At 41.8% G+C, this 12,003-nt stretch overlaps 1 protein-coding gene across 6 annotated transcripts in view; it reads right to left on the reverse strand.

Moving 5' to 3' along the window:
• INPP5B (inositol polyphosphate-5-phosphatase B) overlaps positions 1-12,003 on the reverse strand; it is a 63,346-nt gene that overhangs the window by 4,148 nt on the left and 47,195 nt on the right. For all 6 annotated transcript variants that reach the window (XM_049878818.1, XM_049878817.1, XM_049878819.1 and 3 more), the window contains 7 exons: positions 9,598-9,709; positions 7,608-7,717; positions 6,585-6,720; positions 5,069-5,179; positions 3,756-3,918; positions 2,476-2,711; positions 1,191-1,304 (listed from right to left, as the gene is read on the reverse strand). In XM_049878818.1, the coding sequence (XP_049734775.1) occupies positions 1,191-1,304; positions 2,476-2,711; positions 3,756-3,918; positions 5,069-5,179; positions 6,585-6,720; positions 7,608-7,717; positions 9,598-9,709 (982 nt within the window). The remainder of the gene's footprint in view (positions 1-1,190; positions 1,305-2,475; positions 2,712-3,755; positions 3,919-5,068; positions 5,180-6,584; positions 6,721-7,607; positions 7,718-9,597; positions 9,710-12,003) is intronic.

Consider the following 12,003-nt stretch of genomic DNA (forward strand, 5'->3'; position numbering starts at 1 on the left):
ACCTTGAAAACATTACGCTGAGTAAAATAAGTCAGTTGCAAAAGGACAATACTGTATGATTCCACATATATGAAATATCTAGAATAGGCAAATGTATAGAGACCAAAGTTTATTAGTGGGTACTAAGGGAGGACTAAAGGAGAAGGGGTGACAAATTGCTTAGGGGACACTGAGCTTCTGTTAAGGATGATGATGACGGTTGAATGACATTATGAATGTAATTAATGTCACTGAATTGTACATGTAAAAAATGTTGAATTAGCAATTGTTTTGTTACATACGGGGAGCTCTAATGGCGCAGTGGTTAAAGAGTTCGGCCACTAATGGAAAGGTCAGTAGGTCCAGCGGTTCGAACCCATGAGCTGTTTTGTGGGAGAAAGATGTGGCAGTCTGCTTCGACAAAGATTTACAGCCCTGGAAACCCTACGGGGCAGTTCTACTCTGTCCTATACGGTCGGCTATGAGTCGGAGTCAACTCGACAGCAGTGGGTTTGGTTTTGGTTTTGTTACATATGTATTTACAACAACAATAACAACAAAAAAGTTGAAATGGCAAATGTTTGGTCACATATATATTTATCACAAAAAAATGTTGAAACGGCAAATATTCTGTTACATATATATTTGCCACAATTAAAAAAAAAAAGGTATGTTGCTCCAAAGTGGTAGAGCTATGAGATTATAGTTTGTATAGGTCTCCCTAGGAAAAATAGGTTGGTGAAATTGACCAATCTGACCCCATGAAGCCTGCTCAAGTTATACTAGAAATCAGGCCTCCTGCCTCATGGCCCAGGGTTCTCCATCTGGTCCCCTGCCTCTGCTTGGCTTGTCAACAAGTTTGCCCCTCCCGCTCCCAGAAGCTAGGAGAGTTCCTGAGAGGCCTCCAGATGACTTTCTAGTTGAGGGGGCCCCAGAGGCCAGGGGAGAGAACTTGCTGTGCTGGGAAGTCTGTCCTCTGCAAGGCTGCTTCCTGGGGGGAGGGGCAGTGGTGGTAATCAGTGCTGTATGTAACAGCAAGCCTCACAGCGGAGTGAGATATGAACCCATCTTTCCTGCATTCACTCTCTTGAGGAGGAACAGTTCTCTTCAGGTTTCCTAAAGTAAAAGCTTTTAAAGCCAAAAGTTCTTGGGGCCCATGCTCTTTCTCAAGACAGCTTGGCCTCAAGGCCTCAACCTTAACTGCCACCTACCTGCTGGACAGCATTTCGGTAGAGGTAATCAACCATCATCCAGAGCTCTTTGGGGATTTCCATGGGGTTCTCTAACAGGCTCCCATCATCTTCAGTCTGTACTGGCATCAGGGTCTGAAAAGAAATAAAATACATGACAAGAAGACCTGCCAATGGAACTTCTGCCAGGATGTCATCAGGAGAACACATGATATGGGGACAGCAAACCCGTGGAAAAAGGGAAGCATTTCAATACCCCTAACCAAACATTCCACAGGCAAAAATGAAATTGGGTAGCACAATCAAGGACCAAACGGTGATTCGAGAACTGGGAAAGGGTATGGCAAGCAGTTTCAATGAAACAGGTAAAATATGCACCATCTTCTTGGGGGAAAAAAAAATCATGCCTATAGCATTTCACTGTTAGAACCACTAGAACCAAAGAGATGGTGTGGTCTGGTGAGGAAAGAGCATAACAGACTCAGGAGTCCAAAAACCTGAGGTGAAGGTTCAGGTCCACTGTTAACTCACCACATGACCTGTGACAAATCACTCTCCTTGATTGGACCTCTGTTTTCATCTATACAATGGGGAGGATAGAGGTCAAGAGTTCATAAACAAAAAAATGCATTGGCAAAAAAAAAAAAATACGTACTATAAATCTGCTCCAAACAGGTCTTGTATGAGTATTATCTTCATTCTCTAATGCACTATGCATGAAAGACTATAAAACAAGAACACATTTTGTAGCTCTTCTCATAACCCTCTGGAATCAGGGCCTGCTTTATAACTTGCTCTAACCAATAAAATGCAGCAGAAGTGGCACTGTGAGAGCTTTTGGAGCCCAAACCACAAGAGGCCTTGCAGCTCCTGGCCTCGCACTCTCGGAATGTGCTTGTCACCACTTGTGGAAGCCTGGGCTGGCCTACTGAATGATGAGTGGCCACATGGAGAGAGAGGCCCAGGAAACAGCCAACACCAAGACATGTGAGGGAGGCCATCTTGAACACTCCAGCCATCACAGCTGCCATGTGGCTGCAACTGCACAAAGTAGCCTAAGCAAGGCTAGCAGAAGAACCACACGGGGGACACACAAATTATGAGAAGCAATAAATCGTTGTTGTTTTAAGCCACTACAATTTTGGTGTGGCTTTTGTTACACAGCAAAACGTAACTGATACAGTAAGCAAGCTGTAGTGAGGCTGAAGAATTCTCAGGTTCCTGAGAAGGTAGGCACAGGAATTACCATTTTGAATAGCTTGACTGCTACGCAGTTCTAGACATTTCCTTGTAGCATGTAACTCACCAGCTCTCTAATAGTTTTAAGTGGTAGGTCCAAGATCGGCTCCCTCATGTAGCACAATGTGTGAAGCGGAGACCCAAAACAGCTGGGCAGGTAGTTCCCAGACACAGACAAAAAGTAATCCTTTCCCCTGTCCAAGTGCAAAACCAGAATGTCCTCAATTTTGTCTTCACCCGAGTTGAGCTTTTTAGCCGTGGTCTTATTTACAAATAGCTCCAATTCAATCTCAATGTCAGAATCTGAAGAAAAAATTTAAAAAATAATGTTGGCTTGGGAGAGACCTAGAGTAAAGGGAGAAAGATGATAGGAGGGAAGAAGGTAAGACACAAAGGATTAGAGAAATAAAAGGTATCAGCCAGTCAACAAGAAGCTATGTGCCCAGCACTCAGGAGACACAGAACAGGGAGTTTACAGTCCAACTGGGAATACAAAAACAATAAACAAAAACATTTGAATAGATAAGTGCTATAAAATTCAAGTACTAAGCAGCATCGCTGAAGCTAGAAATATTAGTACAATAAGAAGGCATGGATCAAAGAGCTTTCTCTGAAGTAGGTAAGATCAAGATACCTGATTCAGTAGAAAATATAATACAATTACTGTGAAATATGCTTAATTTCTCTGCCACACAGCACAATGCAGAGTGAAAAGGGGAAGTTAGGGAAAAGACTCAGATGGTACATTCTATAGCCAGATATAACTTCTGAATTACTGCCCATTCTCGTTCTTCACGGGAGCAAATAATTGGGAGTTGATTATAGTTTGAGACAGGCAGTGAAAAATGGTTCCTTTAACAGTAACACCTGCTTCACAGCAACCTTGTATTTTCTTTTTCCATGAAATTATGGAACGTATAAACTACTACCGAGAATCCTTTATAAACTGAACTCATACCCTCCACTATTTTATATTTTATTTATGGCTGGGTTCATCCATTGTTGCTGGTGTTGCGTGCAGTTAATTCTGAGCCATAGTGACCTTAGAGGACAGAGTAGAACTGCCCTATTGGGCTTCCTAGGCTGTAATCTTTATGGGAGCAGGTCACCAGGCTTTTTTCTCCTGCAGAGCTGCTGGTGGATTCAAACCACCAACCTTTTGGTTAGCAGCCAAGTGCTTAACCATTGTGCCACCAGGGATCCTTGGTTCTTCCATAAGGCTTGAAAAAAGATTTAAGTGGAGAACAAAACACTCAGAAGCAAAAAGCTTAGTTTAGAAGAATGAGAAAAGACAGGGTACGTCACTCCCCAAACGACGAACTGGGTACCTGAGGACAGAGGTCTTACCTGGCAGGAGGAACCCTCTGCTGGGATTGGCATTCAACCACTGCTTACAGTAGGACTCTTCATCAGGCTTGTTGATGAATTCAAACTGACAGGGTACTTGTCCATTACGAATTCTGAAGGATTCTACTTGCAACTGCATGTACTTCACATTCTGAAAACAGAACTGGGGCAAGCACCGAGATCAGTCAGAACCAGTGCCCTCTCCTCTACAACCTGCCCAGCCACCCCAACTGGGCTATTCTTACCCTGGAAAGAAAACAAAGAATCATCTCTTTGAAATGATGTTTCTGCTTTGTTAAGTATTTACCTGGGAGGGCACAGCTACCACTAAAGACCCAATGTCTATGTTTAGCCTGAAAACTCAAAAAACTCAAGCTGTTTTGGTAAATAAATTTCCTGAAGGAGTTCAAGTTTAAATCTTCTATACGGAAAGACCATTTCCAAAACATCCGTCACAATTCCACCCCCAAACATGAAGATCAAGCTCATCCTTCCAAAGAGCTGGATATCAGAGGCATTAGAAGCATCCTCAGTCATAAACTCACATTTGAGTGAATGTTTGGTATCGTCAACTCTGAATGATCTGTGTTATGGCACTTCATGAAAAACCTTTAACTCTAATTTAATGTCCCCCACTGCTCGTCACTATCCTATACTGCCCTCCCTCCCATCAACTCATGTGTATCCAAGAAATTGAGACTCAATTTAATCTTAGTCAAAGAAAAGCATCACTAGGAAGACAAATCCACTGCAAGGATACATACCGGTTACTCCAAAATTAAACAACGTTTTGGATCATCTATGCCATTGTTTAAGGAGCTCTGGTGGCACAGTGATTAAGCGCTCGGCTGCTAACCAACAGGTCGGCAGTTCGAACCTACCAGCTGCTCCACGGGAGAAAGAAGAGACAGTCTGCTTCCGTAAAGATTACAGCCTTGGAAACCCTATGGGGAAGTTATACTCTGTCCTACAGGGTCACTACGAGTCAGAAATCGACTCGATGACACACAACAACAAACAACAACATGCCATTATTTAACTCATGGATGGCCCGTATACGGATGAAATATACAAGCCACAAAAGGCTAAAGACTAACAGCTTAGAAGATTAGGAGACAAACATGACCTAAACCAACAATCCATCTCTTCTCGACTAGCATCACTACCCTCACTTCAGGCAGAAACAGCCTATCAAGAAAGACTGAGACTCCCACCGTCTGATGGGTGCCTCTTCTCAGCCCCAGCAGCTGAGGGAGATGTAAGTTCTATAATGGAAGAGTCTCGTGCCAATATTTTTAATGCGTCTTTCCTACCTCTCGTTTGGAGAGAGATACAGAAGGAATGTTGGCATTTTCCATCTTATCCAGGGAGCGAACGATAGTCTCCAGAGTCTTGCGGTAAAGCTCTTCATTTACAACCCTCACCTGGAAGGGAAACACAGGCTGAGTGCCTCGATTACTGCCCATTTCCTTTTGTCAGTGTGGAGGTCCTCCACAGCATGGGGAAATAGCAGTTGATAGCAACACAGTTATCTTCTAAAGCCAGAAAGATTTAATTAATTAACAAAGAACCCAATTAACAATACAATTAGTAGAGTCCCCTGGAGGCAAAGCTTGAGGTAAAGCCAACTGCTTCCTGATTAGCAGAAAGAAGGTAAGAGAGTGAAAGCCTGGTTTGCAGTTCAGCCAGGCCTTAGGTCTACAGGTCTAGGGCAGAAAGGTGCCCAGTGCAACTTCTATTTTGCTTCCTGCTGCTAACAGGCCTGCAGTGAGGAACTATTCTAGGGCTTTGATTTCAGGCAGTGTTTCTCAAGTTTTTTTTTAAACCATGTTCTATCAACCAAGAAGATTCTGTCAAGCTTTCCCTTCTGTATTTTGAATTATAAGCTTTTTTCTTCTCTTCCAATAATAAAATTTAATTACAACATTCATTAGGCTTTTTTCAAAATACTCAGACTCATAGATTCTGATACAACTCTACTCACACCCTTGAGAACTAGTAATATAAAGAAACACAAGTCACTGAATAAGACATACAAATAGATATGAAACAAAAAAATGCTCAACTTACTAGTAATCAGGGAAATGTAATCTAAAAGAATAAATTATTATATACAGATAGATACGTGTGTGCACATATATACATATACATATACATATTGCTTACTGGGTTGATAAAAATTTAAAAGACTGATAAAATCCAATATTGGCAATGGTGTGAAAAAACAGGCTCATATGTGGTTGGCAGAAGGATTGTTGGGAAGATTATTTAGCAGTATCTAATAAATCTGAAATACATTTGCCTTTGAACCACAATTTCACCTCTAGGAATTTCCTGCTATAGAGATATTCACACGGGTACACAAAGATACACGTGAAGGGTGCTCACAACAGCACCATACATAATAGCAAAACTTTGGAAACATCTTAAATGGTCTACCTGTACTGACATGGAAAGATCTCCAAAGACATATTCAGTGGTGGGAAAAAAGATGTTCTCAGAACAATATGTACAATATGATCTCTTTTACCAAAAAGGAAAAAAAAAATCCTCTATGTTGTATACAGAACACTAGTACACTTGTTTATAAATGCATAAAAAAAAGTCTGAAAAGATATAGTCCAAAAGCACATAGGAACTGACAGGTATGATGAAATATAGAGTAGATGTATACCAATAGCAAATTACTTTTACAATGTTTAAACAATTTTAAAAATAAGGTTCCTCATACTCAAAGGGGTGGAGAAGTCCAGAAAGACAAAAGTGGTTTGGGCTGTAAGAACCAATTCCCCACAGAACGATTACGACAGGCACCAGCTGCCCACCTACCCCAATATCAAACATGGAGCTGACGGGCTTATGGTCACTGGTCTTCAGGGCCATGTGGCTCTGGTAACTCAGCTGAGTGATGTTCTTCCCTTTCCAGAGGACCCGGTCACACCAGGCAGGCGCACGACACTTCTCACTAAAATGCAAAGTCCACACTGGGAGCCTGCACAGAGACAGCAACACCTACTGGCTGGCTAGTGCCCTGGGTCAGTCAGGGAATGATGGGACACAGCATCTGAGTCCATGCAGCCAAGCGATCTGATGAGGCATGAGTGATTCAGGTCCACCAAGGGAAAACATATATCCTGTGGCGATCATCCAGAACAACTACAAAAGCTCAAAGCCAAAACATCCTTCTGATGGATTTTCTGCTCTGTCCTCTCCAGTAGGGATCAGGAGAGAGTCAAAAAGACAATCTGAAAGCATGTACTCCGTGGTCCTTAAGGGATAGTGGTTAAGAGAATTCCAACTGCCTGGGTTCAAATCCTAGCTCTCTCATTTGCATGCTTGGGAGGCTCTTTAATTTCTCTGTGCCTCAGTTCCCTGTTTTAGAAAAGGAAGCTAAGAAATCCTACTTACCTGATAGGGCTGTTGAGAAGATTAAATGAAATAATACAAGTGAAGTGTATGGAATAGTATATGGCAAACAGCATTAATAAAAAAGTTAACTATCTTATAATGAAAATACTAACTACCTTGTAATGACTAAGCACAAGCTAACTTAGCTGGGATCATCTCTTCACTCTAAGTGGAGCTGAAAAGTCAATCAGTATCAAGAATTTATTATGGAACAAAGGATAAGGCAGTCAAATTAAATGGAGGCAAAACACTAAGGGAAAGAATGCGTGTAGGAAGGCAGGCTGCTTAATGAGCAGATACGAAGAGAAAATGTGTGACCTGAGCTCAAAATACAGGAAAAAAGCCACAGGCTATTCATCTTCCTCTTTAGGTCCATGAGGGCAAGTGCGTCCCAGAACCTCTGTGTTTCTATTTGCTCATCTCCTCAAGTGACCTCTGACCTACCTGGTATCCCAGTCGTCACAGCCAGTATCATACTTATAAGTAGGCTGGAACGTGAGCTCACCCTCTGTGAAGCCTTCAAAGACAGCCTTGGCAGCCACTTGATTTTTCAACTATACAAAACAATGGAAGAAAAGAAAGAAAATGTCAGAATAAAAAGACCAAACCTTGAACTGGCAGAGAAAAGGAAGTAAATCTGGAATCCAAATTCCAACTCAGACGGAAAAGCCTCAGGAGAAAGCTATTCCATAAGATCTTGAGTTAACTAACTCCTAGGAAGAGGAAGCTGGTCATTCCTTCACTGATATAGTTTTAAAGGCTCTAAAGGGTCTCTATGAGTCAGAATCAACTCGATGGCAATGGGTTTAGGTTTTTTTTTTTTGGGGGGGGGGGGGAGGTCTAAGAGTGTACCTGAATCCTAGAGGCCTAAATACCATCTTACTGAGATGCCTCTAGGAAGATTAGGTACCACTGGACATAGGGTTTTTCCCTCCTTGGTATCAAACACTTCATCTGTGTGTACTATAGACAGAGAGAGATCTGCATTGTCAAATTAGTTACGTGACCTGGGGAAAGCTCTGTGCCTTGGTTTTCCCATCTGTAGATGTTGGATTTAAAATAGAATCTACCTTTTAGGATTGTTGATTAACTGTCAACTTAAAACAGTGCCCAACACATTATAACAGTAGCTAGCATCTCTCCTATTGCACTGATGCTAGGAGCTCCTTCCAGATCACATTCCCAGCAAGAGAAAAAAGCCTGGTACCAAGCCTGGTAATCAGGACTGCTGAAGAGCTGTGAGCTCTAACAGTGGACACAGGGTCAGCTGTCCTGGGGACACCACTTGCCAAATTTCCTGAAATATGATTTCCTAAAAAATTATTTTAAAAAACACAACAGGAAATAATGAAAACATTAAGTATTAATGTAAGCAAGTGCTTCTTAAGTGGGTATATTAAGACTGTAAAACCATCTAGAAAGCAAAAAAAGACCACACAAAAGAAGGATTATAACCTCAGGAAAGACAAGAAAAGAAAGCAAGAGGAGACAAGTATCAAACTACAAGGGAAATTAGAATGCCTCAGTTCAGAATACAGAGGCCATAAACAGTTACAGAACTAGCGGGGTTAAAGCTGAAATAGAGATTGAAGAGAATAAATGTAATTTACCACAGGAAAAAACTGGAAAGAAAAATGGGTCAATAAAGAGAAGGTTATTCCGTAAAGACAGACATAACAAAATTGGTTTGTTTTGTTTTATTTTCCTTTCAAATGACCTGCACTGGGGGAAAAAATGGGTAATAAACAGCTTTAGACTAATGACACTACTTAGGGTATTAAAAGGGGGATAAAACTGTAAAGAAAAAGGACTTTAACATTCTGAGCAACTCTGACCACCTGAACAGTTCTGAAATCTATTGAGGGGAGTACACTGGAGAAAGTCATAGAGAGACACATTTCTCTTGTTCTATGAAATGGCTAATGCGCCAAGAAAGAAACGCTAGGCCAAGACACAGTAGAGAACAGCAATTACAGAAGTGATTCCTGAAGGAAGTCAAGAAAGCCACTCAGGAGGAACAGTTGTCCACCCACACGAGGCAAGTCTGGCGAGGAAGAGGGCGGGAGCCAGAGGCTCATTCTAAAAAAAATTATTAAATCAGCCTCAATATACCAAGTATCTTCCTTATGAGAAGCTTGGTATCCTCTTAGCCCCAGTCTCAGACCTCCTGAGTGAGTGAGCAAGGGAGCAAGGGAAAAAGAGAGAATGCTGTCTTGCTCCAAAGGAGACCAGGCACCTCAAGATAAGGGCTAAGGAGGTGATAACTCTGGAAGAGGGAAATGCAGATGAAACAAAGAAATGCCTGGACAGCATCAGCTTCTCATGGAAACCCCCCAAGCCGAGGAAGAAGAGGCCTGAGATTGGTAAGCCCGGCGTATCTGTGCCCACAGCGAGAGGGCAGCTGCCTGCCGAGGCCACAGGTGGCCATCTGTACCTGATCATAGGCATGCAGGGTTTGAAAGGCCTTCTCTTCGATGAGCTTTTTCACTTTCTCCACATCCAGTTCTTCTATCCTGTAGTTGAGGTCCCCCAGCCACAGAATCACGCTGTGAGAACAGAGCACAAAGGTAAGAGGATTTAGGAGGGAGATAGACCATCCTATCCAGAGTGCTTTTCAAAGTCAACCCCTGAGCCTCAGCCTCTTGGGAGCTAGCGGGGGAAGTGATCCGGTATGCAGGGGATTTTTTCCTCTTGCCATCCCCTTTAATATCATGTCTAACATGCCGCTTATTCAATTATCTTGGTCCAAGTTCATGATAAATAGCCTTGAGTTCTCCTTGAATATTTTATTTTTACTTGGTTGAAATGATAGACTACTAAGATCTAAGAGTAAGAAGCTAACTTATCTCATTCTTGGGAAGAGGCAAAAAATAGTCATGGGGCCCCAAACCAGACGATGCCATGATTGCTTCTGCCTCCGTGCACACCCTCATTCCCAAAGCACCCGCTCTGCCTTTGTTTCTGAGCTGAGTTCCTCTGAAACAAAGCTCCACCTTTACAGTGGGTTCTCCATTTAACCACCACTCTGTTATCTGTTGGCTCTTTTTGCATTCCTGTGCAGAGTGTGATGGGTGCTTTATTATACCTCCTGGTTTGGGATAAAGAATGCCCCCAGATGACATCACACATCCAAATAAGTCCAATACTGCTCTATACAAAGCCAACAACCACATCATTAGAGAATCTGCACAGCAGTACACACACCCCAAAATCAATGCAGCCACAAGCTAAAAGCAGACCAACTGACACTCAAGCTGCAACCTCACAAACAAGGATGCTGCAGGTTCACCAGAAAGGAAGAGCTCAGCTGTAAGACACACTCCCCCGCTGGGTTCCCTGGAGAATAAAAGCCACTCTGTCAGCTCCCAGAACACCAATGAGCTTCTACTCAAGAAATCCCCACCCCAGCTGGCAGGAAGAGAGGCTTGACTCTGTTTACTCCCTGACAGACACTACGACCCAAGTGGCGTCTTCCTCTTTATAAAAGAAGTGGCACAAGCTTTAACGGTTAACATAAGGTCTGAAATTCTAATACGCTTTGAATTTAGAAAAGAAAATTTTAGAGATAAAGAAAATAAAAATTAGCACAAAGGCTGGCAAAACTGGATGTCCATCTGCAAAAAAAGGAAAAGGACCCATACCTCACACCATATACAAAAACTAATTCAAAATGGATCAAAGACCTAAATATAAAGCCAAAAACTATAAAGTTCATAGGAAAAAAAAAAAAAACAGGAACAATGCTAGAGGCCCTAATAAATGGCATTAACAGGACTCAAACCATAACTAACAATACACAAACTCCAGAATATAAGTCAGACAACTGGGATCTTCTAAAAATTAAACACTTATGTTCATCAAAAGAGTAAAAAGAGAACCGACAGACTGGGAAAAAATTTTTGACTATTACAAATCAGACAAAGGCCTTATCTCTAAAACCTACAAGAAAATCCAACACCTCTACAAAAAAAAGACAAATAATCCAATTAAAAAATGGGCAAAGGAAATGAACAGACACTTCATCAAAGAAGCGGCCAACAGACACATTAGGAAATGCTTGCGATCACTAGCCATTAGAGAAATGCAAATTAAAACCACAATGAGGTACCATCTCACCCCAGCATTACTGGCACGAATCACAAAAACAGGAAGTAACAAATGTTGGAGAGGCTGCGGGGAGATTGGAACTCTTATGCATTGTTGGTGGGAACGTAAAATGGTACAACCATTTTGGAAAACAATATGGAGCTTCCTCAGAAAGCTAGAAATAGAAATACCATATGATCCAGCAAACCCATCCCTAGGAATATATCCTAGAGAAATAAGAGCCATCACACGAATAGACATATGCACACCCATGTTCATTGCAGCATTGTTCACAATACCAAAAAGATGGAAACAACCTAGGTGACCATCAACAGATGAATGGATAAACAAACTATGGTACATACACACGATGGAGTATTATACAATGATAAAGAACAACAATGAATCTGTGAAGCATCTTTCATAACATGGATGAATCTGGAGGGCATTACACTGAGTGAAATAAATCAATCACAAAAAGACAAATATTGTATGAGACTACCACTGTAAAAACTCATGAAAAGGTTTACACACAAAAAGAAACAATCTCTGATGGTTACAAGGGAGGGGAGGGGTAGAGATGGAGAAACACTAAATAGACAATAGATAAGTTGTAACTTTGGTGAAGGATAAGATAGTACACAATACTGGGGAAGCCAGCACAACTTGTACAAGGCAAGGTCACAGTAGCTCCATAGACACATCCAAACTCCCTGAGGGATAGAATTACTGGGCTGGGGGCTGTGGGGACCAT

Source organism: Elephas maximus, chromosome 3 (assembly GCF_024166365.1).
Source record: "Elephas maximus indicus isolate mEleMax1 chromosome 3, mEleMax1 primary haplotype, whole genome shotgun sequence".
Taxonomy (NCBI): domain Eukaryota; kingdom Metazoa; phylum Chordata; class Mammalia; order Proboscidea; family Elephantidae; genus Elephas; species Elephas maximus.